Raw genomic sequence first — 14,016 nt, 5'->3', positions numbered from 1 at the left:
TCATAAATATTATAAACATTCCATCAATTATGCAACCATTATTTTATTATAGTAATAATATTTAAATAAATTGGTTATTATTATGCATTTATTTGCCTTTACATCATTAACCATTCCAAAAAATAAATGCCGCTTATCATGAGTAAGCTGTCTGGCAATAATAATAATTACGTAATCTTCTCGAAATAGCGATATGAATATGCATTTTCAATGCCTTGACAACCCGAGGAAATTAAGTACTTTGCAGAAGGTAATTGAATACTTTTTACTCACCTTCTGATTTTAGCAAATGTCTTGATTTATTAATTAACGATTTTCCTTATGTAGTTGTAGTCTGCTTTTCAGTGAATTCTCATTGTTCTCATAGCGTCTAAACTGATTTAATGGTCAGAAATGTGCATCGAAGAATGGCTTTGAGTTACTTCGTTTCGCAGAACTAGGCCATAACAATATTACTGGGCCAAATTTCGTTAGTTCTTGGCCCAAGAACTTACTGATTAATGTGAAATTTCATTGTAATTTATCGTTTAGTTTGGCAACTTCGAATCAACATAGGTAAACGTACCATGTGTTGCTGCCTTGATACAATATAGGCTTGGTAAGTAGCCTAACGTAGGGCCTAGGCATAGGCTAGAAACCCTTCACAGCAGAAAGAAAGGTAGAAACTAGAATCACACGTTGAATGTGGTGCTGATGTTATTCTGACTCTGTCTGAGCCTATCGTTAGTGTAGGCATAATGAGAAAGAAAAAGTTATTTACCCAGTCATCAGTTAAGTATGGATGGCACTCACGTTTACTCAACCGATCATCAGGAAACAAGAGTTCATTGAACCAATGATCATCAGGGGACATTAGGAGTCACGCCAGTGTCAATGAATTACAAGAGTAAACAATAGCAGGTGAAAACAGCTAAATTACTAACATTTTTCAGGCTAGCTGAAAGTATATGACATAGCCATCAGTGGGTGCGTCAAGACACAAACTTCATAATGTTAGAAACATTTGCTCATGTTTTATCTACCTTATTGATGGTTTACCTCAATCAGATTTTCCTTGATTCAAGATGAGTCGTTTATATGATACAGTAGCACCATCAGTTATTGATGAAGAAATGCTCCTGAAAGCAATAGATGAACAAGGTCCAAAAGAAGAGGCAGGACGGATAGCCAAGGAGGAAGAGACAGAGTTTGCAGACATAGGGGCTCTCAGATTAGATTTCAAAAGTAAGTTGAGAGAAGATTATTAGCTTATTTGAATGCTAATTTCCTTAACTCAAAGAGCAATATTGCCTGAAGAGGTAAGGGAATTTGTAAAAATTTCTCAGCATAGCATCTGCATTGAATGCAGTTTTTGTAAATTTGAATTATTGGATCTAATCGAAGTAATTTATGTTTGGGCTTTGGAATATTCCAAATGCTGCCATTCTTCATCTTGTACATGCGGATTGTAGTGTATCAATAATATATACTCAGCGATCCACATACTCTTTGTATCTAGCATAATTATCTAGTGTTGTACTACTGTAGATATGTTATTATGATTAAAAGAGAGACCTTGAAAGCACAAGTTGAACAAAGACAAGCAGCATACAAAAGTCAGGTGTCTTCTCATTTTATTTATGTTTACATACAGTATGTAACACTTAGATGCTGCTAGTTGATCATCATCTGCTAAGGTCTTTACATTCAAGCCAGTTTCTGCTTCTACAGTTTGTTCCTTGAAACCTCGAATGTACAGTAGTATAACTACCAATGGTTGTATCTATGATAACATCATGGTGGGTGTGAGAGGACCCACACCCTACTGTTTGAGCTAGAACCTCTCCTTGCTGGTCACTTAGATTTAAAGTAACATTTATGTTATTTGTCATGGAATTATCATTTGAATATTGTGAGGTATGAATTTTATTTGTATTAAACTAAGCAACCTTGGACAATGATATCATTTAATACTATGTATGGCAGTTCATCGTAAGTATTAATATAATTTCACTTTAAATAAAAAGGGATTTAGTCTGTGACTACAGCATTCATTGTTAAGCGTCATTCTGAGACCTGTGGTCTCAATTTGCTCCTGATCACCATTCCATTCTCTTCTACAGACATATTGAAAGTTGACAATCTTTGGGAATTTACAAGCCTGACCAAGCTTCAGATGGATAATAACATCATAGAAAAAATAGAGGGCCTGGACAGTCTGGTGAATCTGGTTTGGCTTGGTATGTAAAACACAACCTCACTGTGCTGTGCAGGGGCGGACTGGGGCCTGAATTGCTACTGGTTCAGTGATCCAACAGGCGGCACTAGGGCAAATTGGGCACCTCAGACAAAATTATCATCTCTCATGGCTCAGAGGAAATCGGTGCCTTTGGTACATCAACTTGGTGTCATTGTCAGCACCTCTAGCCCAGAGGTGCATTGGGTCCATGCCAGTAAACCAGATAGTCCAAACCTCCCCATATACTCTGTGAAGATGGTCAAGATATGTTCAAGACAGGAACCACATTCTGTTTGTAAAATCTTAATTAAATAATCTGGTTTGACTTTGTATGTGATAGCAGTCCGACTGTACTATGTGATCGTGGAGATGAGCACCACCTTTAACTTTTGATACTATTTGCAGGTGTTTTGTAACTTAATTGTAAAATAAGTCACAAATAATGCATGAATATGAATTCAAACTCAAGGAGGAATTTTAGGAGAGTATATAATTAAACCTGAAAATTAGCTTTGGCTTTTCTTTTCCAGATCTTTCCTTTAATAATATTGAAGTTATTGAAAACTTGGAAAATCTTACCAAGCTGGAAGACCTGACCCTATACAACAACCGAATCTCCGTCGTTGAAAACATGGACACACTCACCAGACTTCATGTTCTATCCATAGGCAACAATAGCCTGTCATCATTAGAAAATGTAAGTGCTATGATCTATCTATCTCTCTCGCTAACTGTTGTCCATCCGTCCGTCGGTCCATTTTTCCGTTCATCTATCTATCTGCCTTTTCTGGAAAGTTTCAATCAAAGAAGATAAAATATTTTTATTTCTTTGATCCTCCACAGTTAATTTATTTAAGGAAGTTTAAGAATCTTCAGACAATCAATTTATCTGGCAATCCTTTCTGTGAAGATCCTAACTACAAAGTGTTTGTCGTTGCCCATGTCGCGTCTCTGGTCTACTTGGATTTCAGGTTAATTGACGAGAATACAGTGAGTAAATGCATTTTTAATCAATTTATTTTTATGTCCACTCGTTTATGAAGTTTATTTCAAAATAAATGATTTAAAAAAGAACTGTAAATTTTAGATTGCCTTTTGCAGATCTATGCTCTTGTTAATTAAGTGAATGGATGATGAAAGTCTAGAATGGAATGGAACCTTTTATTATCTGAGTGGGTGGGGCGGGGAGGGGGGAGGTAGGCAGAAACCAGAACAATGTTCAGTGGTGCAAGTAGTGCCTGTGACGGCACAACTTTAATCAGTATTGTCAGATTTTGCAATAACCTGATGCCATTCCACCCGCAACTTAAATTGTCCTGATTTTCTAAAGTTCTTTGTGACATTCAAAAATATGACTGGTTTTGTGATACAAAAGCTAAATAAAGTGCAAGTTACATGCATCACTAAACGTGGCCGTTTCGGATGCATGATGCAATTGTTTCCAACTCACAAATATGATGTGATTGATGGCCACATTTTAGCCTCACAAGCTTGGCAGGAAACGCCATGAAGCCCTCCTTAAAGTCCAAAATTGTCTTTGTAGGGGAGGAAGGGGAGCAGAGTCCCACTTTTCGACCAAAGAAACGTGGCAACCCAATAAAACATCAGTATAAAATCGATTGCTGTCCAGTCTATGCCCACTCCAAACTTTTTGGTAAAATGCTAGAAAGAAATCTTATTTGGGGTAATATTTGGTATATTCAGCGTCTCTCCCTGTAGTATTCTACGACTTTCACGAAATGAATTCAAGAAATTTTGAAACAAGAAGATGGACTATAAACTTAACAGAGAGTTAAATTGGTTAACTTTTTCAGAAAATGGCAGCTAAGGAGCAGTACAGATATGCCATAGAGGAACTCGTAGCAGATGAATCAAGTGCTGAAAACAAAAGACTGGAACGGGAGGCTGGAGAAACTGAATTCAACAAACAGAAAGTAAGTGAATTGTCCAATATATCAGTTCTTTGTAATGTATCAATTTTCACTTGAAAAAAAAAAATTATCTTTTGAAGAAAATATTTTAGCAGGTTTGAAATTTCTACATAGTTTGCTTATGTATTATTGGCTGATTGCGTTTAAAAAAAAAATCTGCGATACAGTTGATTTTTCCAGACACTGTATTATAAGGCCTAAGAGTTTATTTTTGTTTTACTGAAAAGTAAAAGACATAAAATGCTTTAGAAATAATGCAGGCACGATATGAAAACAAACTTTTCATGGAAACATTGTTCCAGAAGAAAACTAAAAGTTTTTTGGGTCATTCAAGATGTCCCTTCTTATCTATATGTATATGTTCTTCTGACCAAAACTAGAGCAGCTTGTGTTGTACAATGACATAAACTCAGACAACTCTTTTCACTTTCTTAATTTCCAGGCAGCCTATGTTGAGAATCTCAATGGACCTCATCTCTTTGAAAGCCTTTTCTCTGATGATCCAGAGGCCCAGAAGCTGGCCTCTTTACCTGGAGTCGATGAACTGCTTCTTGTATATCCTTTCATAGCTGGATAAAATAGATTCAAGAAAAACCTTCTCTTCATGCATGCAAGAGTCGATAGTTTATCATTCATGATTAGTTTTTGCCAACTGGTTTCCACATGTTAAATCTCTCATTCTATACTATTTTAAGCAAAGAGTTTAGAATCAGTGTCCACTTTTGATCAGTGAGATATAAATTTATGTATTTGTGGAATGTTAAGTCTTTGCATGATGTATGAATGTGTGTCTGCTCTGATGTCAATCTGAAGTATCAAAACTGAATGTACATAAACCAGAGACATTGCTTGCTTTACATGTTGCATGTTGACAAGAATCTCATCATAAAAAAACTGCAAGTAAAATGAGCATCGATATACCTCTAGCATTAAAATTTGAAATCAGCATTGTTTAATAATTTAATGAATTGTTTTTTTTGCATTCCAAACTTTTGAGAAGTGAAATAGTCCTTGCACTTTAGTGGGTTGTAACATCATAATTCTCAATTTACAATAGCTATCACTGAGGCTCATCAGTGGTTTTTAAAAATGAACTGTTTTAGGCTGTTATGGGTGAAAAATCATGGTATTATTATTATTAATTAACAAACATAAATTAGTATGATTTTATTAACTACTCATTAAGTTGTCTATCATTTAAAATTTTCATAAAGATTTCAATAGGAAAATTGTTCATGTCAAGAACGATACGGGTTTGTTACATATTATAGTATATGTATATATATATATATATATATATATATATATATATATAAATATATATATACATACATATACGTTTATATATATATATTTGTATATATACATCAACCTAATCCTTGACTCATGCACACATACAAAGAGAAGATGGTTGGGATCTGTCGACAGGTGTTCAACTTTGGATTACAGGAGCACGAGAAGAGGCAGAAAGAGGTCAATGAGTTTTATTCATGCATCGAGGAAGCCAAGACTGAAAATAAGGAGATGGGGACCAGTAAGATTGAAGACTTTAACAAGTACAGAAAGAAGGTAATATCTGCTGCAATGTCATTTAGTTACCAATATCTTAAAAGAGTAACTATTAATCAAAACTATTAAACTATAGTTTCGTTGATTTTCACTTTATGCAAGAATTTGTCACTTGATTTGATGATAAAGCTTTCCTTGGAAGTGTTGCGATCTTTCTAGTGGTACCAGTTTTAATTAGTTACATTTTTTAGATAGTTGCAGACTTAATCCTGGCCGTCTGGTCACTAAAGGAGACAGAGATCCAACCACCATTATTCACCCATACGATAGGGGTAAATGTCATGAACAACTCGCCTAAACAGCTATGAAATATCTTATTCCAGTTGGTGATCCTTCACACAAAAGACTGAAGACTTGATCAAGTCTAAACATGACATCATCGAGACACATGTGATTCATTTTCCATTTGTTTGCTTTATTAATTACAATGCTTATTTTTTTGTTGGGAGATGAGTTTTGCAAATGCTGAATCTAAAGTCTGAAGCTCTTATCATGACCTTACGATGTCGTTGGTTTGAGTAAAAACACTTAACATTTTACGATGGAAGTATGGATACGAAAAATCAAGTAAAACGTTTCAGATCCTAGTGGTACTATAGGATCAAAGATTTACAAAATGCTAGCTCCCAAACACAACTTTTAAACTATGATATCTCTTGCTTAGCGGCTTTGGGGAAATTGTTCTTCACAAAGATCTCTGTCGTAGAAGCTAAAGTTGATGGTTGGGTTAGCGTCTCCTTTAAAGGTATTCTACATGTAAAGAATATTATACTTAGCATTGTCTAACACATTAATCAATAGAGGTACAATGTCAGAAAAACTGCTCACTTCATCATTTGAGTCTTCTGAGCAGGTACACGGTGTTCTTGTCAGGATATTAGATGCTTCTTGTTCTCTGTTACAAAGTGTGCTTAATTTATATTAAAAACATACCTTGTATTACATCCATAAGATACGATTAACCATCGTTATATATGGACGTTAAAACATAACATCGTTACAAGTTTTTATTTATTGTTTTTTTCTTATAGTGTCTGTCAGACCTGACTGTGATCAGTGATGCTAAAGTATTAGACTCCAAGCTGGCAGAGTACGATGACGATATCAGTAAACTGTGGGATACGTTGATGGGCTACGAACTGCAACTTGTCGACCAACTGGAGGTGAGATCCACAGTGTGTGGTCAGGGATAACACTCATCTCAAACAGTAGTCAATGTTGTCAATTATGAATTACAAATTCAATAGCAAAGTTAATATTTCATATCTTACTCAGAGGATATGAACACTGGCATGAGTTATAAATAAATATGAAAAAGTACAAATAAGTAAAAGGCTGGGATATTTTAATCCTGGCAGGATCTTCAGAGGCAGATTATCATTTTAATGCCCACACAGGATTTTTTGTTGTAGATGAAAAGTTTGTTTTAAGATGGTGTTTTTTTTCCTTCCTTCCTTCCTTTCATTGATTTTTAGTGAAAGTGTTGGCTTAGTTGGTCAATTGTCTGAATCATCTGAGCTATTTTATGTTGATTTGGGTTGTTGTTGTAATAATAATTGTTGTTGTTGATGCAGCTGTTTCTTCTCAATCTAAATAGCTTTTAAAATTAGCAATAATCATCTGCAACACAGCATGAACTTAACAGTTCAAATTTCAAAACTTTGGAACCAATAATAGATGTTGATAATATTGTACTTTCCTTTAATTGCTCAACTTTAACCAAGCGGAAAAAGTTTTTCATTAGCAAATATTATCTTTTCATGCTAGCAAATTGAATCACTCTCATATCTTTGATTTGAGTTATTGTAGGCCTACTCTTAATTTCGGGCCACATGTTGTAACTTTTTGTTTATATTATATCATATTTAATAAGCAAATTATGTTGAAAGTTTGGACTAAATAATAGCTAAAACTCTCACTGATAAAGGGACCTGCAGTTTTAGAATTTGATTACGTTTATGATTATAATGAAATTAAAGAACGTTTCATCTATTTTTCTTTATATATATCATCTTTCATCATTTGTGTGCATGTATGCTCCTCTCTGACTATATCTCAAAGATAATTCTGTATCTGAAAATATAAACAACATGAAAACCATCTTCTTTTTTCCTCATAGGACACCATTAAAGATTTTGAGAGAAGTCTGGCTGATATGGTCTCAAATTTTGTCGAGTTTGTCCAAGGACTATATCCTTTTTTGAAACTAGGTTGCAGATTCTCTCTGGCTTTGATTCTTCATTTTTACTATTCTGTGAATGTACATTAGAATGCTGTATATATGAATGTATCTTTCTGTTTGTTCTTGCAATGTTTGCCAGTATAATATAGCAGTTGCCATTGAATTAGAGGGTTATAGGAATTATCACATTAGACCATCACATCTCTCAGAGAAGGAGAGTGCTTTGAATGTGTCAGTAGCAGGGGTGCAACCACCATTCTTGTACTGGGTAAGGGGGGCTAAGATGATATGTTGTTGAGAGGAGGGGTGCACTCGCCCCTTTGAGAAATTTTAGTAAATATATATTGTGCCCTTGGCTAGTAAACTAAGTCTTTGAGCATGAATTGCAATTATTATTAGTTGCATATTTGGGGGGGGGGGGGGGGGTATGCTGATGGCCTATAAGCTGGCAAATTACTGAAGTTTGATTGTTCTCTGGGTGCATATAACTATGTTTTTGGGTAGATACTTTGCACTTTTACTATTTTGCCGGTCAATATCTGCATGAGTTTATAGAGTATGAACTGCTAAATGGCTTGAAGCAGGGTATCAAGAACTTTTACTAGTACTGATATTATTTGCCTTGAAGACGAAAGTTTCTCTACCCGTTATAATGAATATCCCCAGGTACAAGGTTATTTATTGTGAGCATAGTTGTATGTCTGCTTCTAACTTGGGAGACCTAAAGATTGTTTGATAAGAGTAAAACATTGAAATCACATTACATAGACAGTTTGCAAACAAATATTAAACAAGCGGTGTAGGTTTTACAGGATCCGATGAAGGAATGGCGAGCAGAATCTACTACTTCTGATCAACACCTTGTAGCATCCAATGTAGAAAAAAATCTTGATCATGCAAGATTTGACTCCAAGTTATTATGATGGTAATTAGTTTGCCATTCCTTGTCCTCCTATCTGTACCTCCTACCCTTTGCGGGATCATAAAACAGGAAGACTTGGCAAATAACCAGGTCCCCTTAAGGTGAAGGGGCCTGGGAAAACTTCCAGGTAATTGCGTGCCAACGCTATATCTTTCTGTTTGTGCATGCATAAACTTAATGTAGAGGGAGGCCTGGGGAGGGAGAGCAAATTATGCCTAAGGACCTCTGTGGGTGCTAATCCAATACTCCTATCCTATCCAATAACTTACCAAGACCTAGATAAAAAAATAAAATAAAATTCCTTAATGCAAAATGTTCTACGATATCGCAGGTAAGAGATTTAGAGAATATTCATCACGAGAAGGTGTTAGAGATTGCTATCCTGACCCTGGAGAAATACGTCAAGAATGAACTCGATGACGAACTCAGCGAGGAACTCAAAATGGTGAGCCACCTGTTTCCTTTTACAAGCAAAATAAAAGCTTTTTGGTGCAGTGAGAGGTAGTGACGTAGTCAGGGTAGCATCGGAGGAAAATGGAGTCTATGGAACCTGTTTGTTTCTGTTTTAAATCTGTTTGGTTCCATCCTGTTGTAAAGCTAGGATGCAGATGTCTCTCAACCTTTAGGTTTTATTGAAATCTTTATTTCTGTAACAAATTATCATTGGTAAGAAATTTTGATTCCGTAACAGAGGCAGATGAAATCTATGAGATGGTGATGGGGTTTGCTTGTGTGACACTGGGTTGTAAACACTATAACTCAGTACGAGAAGCCTATTGTTTTCTATGAAGTTCAGTGGTCATTTCATAACAATAAGCAAAATCAACAGGCATGATTACTTCATCTGTTACTCCAAAGTGTGATATTATTCACACATTTCTAAGCCTAGAAATGTTATTGTTTTTGCTGTTTCTCTATCAGCTCCTCGTGGATACCAGTGCCTAAATGATGTTGTTTCTGATGTTTCTTAATCAGCTTCTTGTGGATAAAGACACAATCACCAGTTTATAAATGTTATTGTTTTTGCTGTTTTCTTTATCAGCTCCTAGTGGATAAAGACACAATCACCAGTGCATAAATGTTATTGTTTTTGCTGTTTCGTTATCAGCTCCTCGTGGATAAAGACATAATCACCAGTGACTAAATATTATTGTTTTTGCTGTTTCTCTATCAGCTCCTTGTGCATAAAGGAACAATCACCAGTGCATAAATGTTATGTTTTTGCCGTTTCCTTATTAGCTCCTCGTGGATAAAGACACAAACACCAGTGTATAAATGTTATTGTTTTTGCTGTTTCTTTATCAGCTCCTCGTGTATAAAGACACAATCACCTGTGCATAAATGTTATGTTTTTGCCGTTTCCTTATTAGCTCCTCGTGGATAAAGACACAATCACCTGTGCATAAATGTTACCCTTACCCAACACGAATAACTATTAAGTATTCGCTAAGTATTGGAATAGCTATATAGTTGGTATTTCAAAAATTTAAGCATTCAGACTTTAGAATAACTAATAGAATACTTAAAATAACTATTCCAATAGGTATTCGAATACTTCTTTCCTTCAAATGCTTAGAGAATGCTAAATTTAGCTGTTCCAATAAGTATTCAAACACCTATTTCATTGAATGCCTATTCGAATACTTATTTCCTTTTGTAAGATGGTCAGCCCTTACATAAAGTTTTGTTTTGTACTATAGTTTTACTTGTTTATTAGGTGCATTGTGCAGTGCTCACTGAACAGAGGGGCTATACATTTGTACAGTATATTTGTATGTTGTCTTGTGGATTAAAACCTCTTCACTTCTACCTCTTCTAAGTTGCTAGGCAACTATCTTGTTATTCCTGGAAATAAGCTCTCACAGGAAATGGGGTCTGTGTAACAAAGGGAGTTTTGTGAGGGGTATAAGGAGTTAGGCAGTTGGCTATAAGTATCTGAGCAAGGCAGTTGCAAAAGAAGAGAAAGATAGTTTTAATGGCTGGATAGTTTGTTTTAAACCTTAATTTACATAGTTCAAGTTACTGTAGTCCTTATCATTTTATGGAAGTTGTGATATTCAACTGACAGTCTGTGACACTAGTTTATTATAAAGGATATTATTTTACAATAAAGTATATTCCGCGATACCATTTCTTATAAAGGACATTATTTTACTACAGAGGATATTGACATTATTTTACTGAAGGACACCCTGCGACACCATTGCTTATAAATTGAAGGATAATACTTTGTTGGGATTGGACATTCATAATACCATTTATTGTGTTCAACTATTTCTGATGTTGTGGAATATCTGATATGTCGTGGAAGATATGATGTCGTAGAATACTTGATATCACCAGCAGGCCAACTCACCAGAACAGACTTTTAAATTAAGTGTATTTACTTTAACATTTGGGTGTGACCTCACGACTGTAAGTTATTTTATTTAATTCTTTGACTGGGCCCAGATCAGCTGAATATTGTTTGTTATTCATAATTATAATTTCTTTTGATCCAATCCAGTTGAGTTTTCCAGTTTTGATGTATCTGCTCTGTGTTTGGTCTTCCCACCAAACCCAGAGTTCTCTGATCAAGAACAAACATTTATTTTCAGTGGCTAACACCCTTACACTTTGAACAGCGCAAAAATAATTGAAATATACCGCGGAGGATTTAAAAGCTGAAGCGTTTCCAAAATTTCATCGATCATATTCATAAGACCTACTGTTTTAGTATTCTGTGCTTAATACTCCATTTCAAATAGATATTTATTCCTTGTGAATGTTATTCAACTTTTAATAGCAGATTTAATCAAGAAGCTAGGACAACAAGCGGGCCAAATTCCTAACTCTCCTTACTTGGAACTAATTAGCATACAAGTATTCAATAAGTATTCAAGTAAGTATTCAGAAACCTGTTAAGCCTTCATAACATAACTAATTAGCATACAAGTATTCGAATACTAGCGAATAAGTATTCGAATACTAGCGAATAAGTATTCGAATAACTATAAGTATTTGTCAGAGCCGAATTATCTAAATGAGCGAATACTTATATGTAAATGAGCTACGTATTCAAATAGCTATTCCAAAAGCTACTCGAATACCTATTCGAATAGCTATTCGAAGAGCTATTCGAATACCTATTCGAATACCTAACAGGTATTCGAATACTTAACTCATTTAAATAATTCGGCTCTGACGAAGGCTTATTGTTATTCGTATTAGTATTCGAATACATATTTTGTACTGTGTGTTATATGGTAGATTTTCTGAATACTAAGGAAATCTTTGAATACTTATCGAATACTTATCGAATATATTCGTGTTAGTTAAGGGTATTGTTTTTGCTGTTTCGCTATCAGCTTCTCATGGATAAAGTTACCATCACCAGTGAATAAATGTTATTGTTTCTGTTGTTTCTCTATCAGCTCCTCGTGGATAAAGACACAATCACCTGTGGATAAATGTTATTGTTCTTGCCATTTTCTTCATCAGCTCCTCGTGGATAAAGACATAATCACCAGTGTATAAATGTTATTGTTTCTTCTGTTTCTGTATCAGCTACTCGTGGATAAAGACACAATCACCTGTGCATAAATGTTATTGTTTCTGTTGTTTCTTTTTCAGCTCCTCGTGGATAAAGACACAATCACCAGTGCGGTGAATGCCTCTCACGACGTCCATCTCCTAAAGATAGATAACAGAGAGGATGACATCATCCAGAGAGCCAACGGATGGATGGCATCGCTGATGGAGACCATTCACCAAGAGGAGGAGGTTCTCAGAAACAGAGATCGAGTCAAGGAAATAAATAACTATATTGATAACTTGAAAGAGGAAATTAGGTCTCTTGAACTGCCCGGTTTGCAATGAGATACGGTAACCAAACACACCAAAAGGATTTAACTATGTCATTGTTGTATAACACTTGTTACTCCTGTGTCAACTGGAAGTGTTGTTTCAGAAATCTTCTCTTTGAAAGTTAATTACAGCCTCCATACTGCCTGATGTGTAGTAATAATTCTAGGTTCAAAGGAGGTAAGATTGAGAGGAGGGGAGATTGGGAGGATGGAAGTCACAAGAATGGGAATACTAGTCTATGGGATTCTGATTGGTGAAATGTCCCCCTCCCCCAAATAAAACTTAAAACTCTGCCACCCCCCCCCCCCACCCCTCGATTCAAGTAGAAATTGTAATGTTGGGTGGGGTTTAAAGTCTGAGTAAGTTTAAACCAGACCCGCATACTTCGAAATCCCTTCAAGCTAGCTGAGAGTTCTATGCCATTACAATTATTCCAGCTATATTATAATGTAATTTGTGCATGACAGCCCATGCCTAGTCTCATTTTCAATACAAGCTTAATGGATTGTGTAACAGATGTTTACACGTGTATACTGGTCTCTCCTTCAACAAGCTCCATCCTCATGTGACACCCATGGGTTTAAAACCCATTTTACCCATTATTCTCTAAATTTTAGAGCCTACTACACAGCAGGTTAAGTAAGGGTTGGTAACAGCATGTTCTTATGAGTGTTTGTTCACTGACATGTAATAGAGGTTTTATCATTGACCAGTACTGCTAGAACACTTTAGCAGTTACTTGTCTGACAATATTTACTAATAGTGACCAACATTAGGATCCTCTGGTATAACTACCTGTATTCATTACACAACGTTCACCTTGACTATGTTTGCAGGGCTTTCACCGTTTATCCCGTCCATTGCTTTTGCATGTTACACAGGTCTTACTGGCAGAATTTGCAGCATAGCTTGTAAATACAATAACTCTAAATATGCAAATAATTTTCTAAAGTTAGAAGGAAAATGAATATTTATTGAAAGGGTCAAACATATCTTGTTTAACCACTTGAAGAAGCCTTGATTTTTTATTTTTAGTTTTATGGAGAACCATATTAATTGACTTTTGGATTAAACATGTTACATTCTTTATTCCTCTGAGTTTGTCGTCTTTTGTTTACTTAATTACTTCAAAATGTTAACAACCATGCGGAGTACTTCCCTACTGCTATATTACTCAATATGTGAACTCAGGCTATTAGGATATCTTCAAACATGGAATCTTGGAAAATGAGGGGAGAGGAAAGGTGTGGAGGGGGTTAAAGAAGTCCTCACATAATTGGCTGAATTTTAATATAGATCAGAAATTCCAGAAAAAAACATTGTAAGATTATTTGTGATTGCAATTTGT

General features: G+C 35.4%; 1 protein-coding gene across 2 annotated transcripts; it reads left to right on the top strand.

The window, feature by feature from the left end:
• The first annotated feature begins 192 nt into the window (after positions 1–192).
• LOC139960401 (dynein regulatory complex subunit 3-like) lies at positions 193–13,717 on the top strand. 2 transcript variants are annotated; one of them, XM_071958746.1, is made up of 12 exons: positions 193–250; positions 1,048–1,224; positions 2,103–2,219; positions 2,749–2,915; positions 3,062–3,208; positions 4,033–4,152; positions 4,592–4,707; positions 5,547–5,718; positions 6,750–6,881; positions 7,838–7,908; positions 9,144–9,267; positions 12,435–13,717. In XM_071958746.1, exons 2-12 carry the CDS (start codon positions 1,065–1,067, stop codon positions 12,678–12,680), a joined length of 1,572 nt encoding a protein of 523 aa, XP_071814847.1. In that variant the 5' UTR covers positions 193–250; positions 1,048–1,064; the 3' UTR covers positions 12,681–13,717. The 2 variants fall into 2 exon arrangements, with proteins under 2 accessions (XP_071814847.1, XP_071814848.1); XM_071958747.1 differs by lacking the exon at positions 193–250 and adding an exon at positions 458–598.
• Positions 13,718–14,016: the final 299 nt, after the last annotated feature.

The sequence above is a fragment of the Apostichopus japonicus genome, chromosome 19 (assembly GCF_037975245.1).
Source record: "Apostichopus japonicus isolate 1M-3 chromosome 19, ASM3797524v1, whole genome shotgun sequence".
NCBI lineage: Eukaryota > Metazoa > Echinodermata > Holothuroidea > Aspidochirotida > Stichopodidae > Apostichopus > Apostichopus japonicus.
This window is presented reverse-complemented; position numbering and strand designations above follow the sequence as displayed.

Excerpts from the sequence above, each read along its gene's own strand:
- LOC139960401 (XM_071958746.1), top strand. The coding sequence starts at position 1,065 with ATGAGTCGTTTATATGATACAGTAGCACCATCAGTTATTGATGAAGAA. Across the intron at positions 3,209-4,032 it reads GGTTAATTGACGAGAATACA|AAAATGGCAGCTAAGGAGCA; the intron begins GTGAGTAAATGC and ends TAACTTTTTCAG. Across the intron at positions 6,882-7,837 it reads AACTTGTCGACCAACTGGAG|GACACCATTAAAGATTTTGA; the intron begins GTGAGATCCACA and ends TTTTCCTCATAG.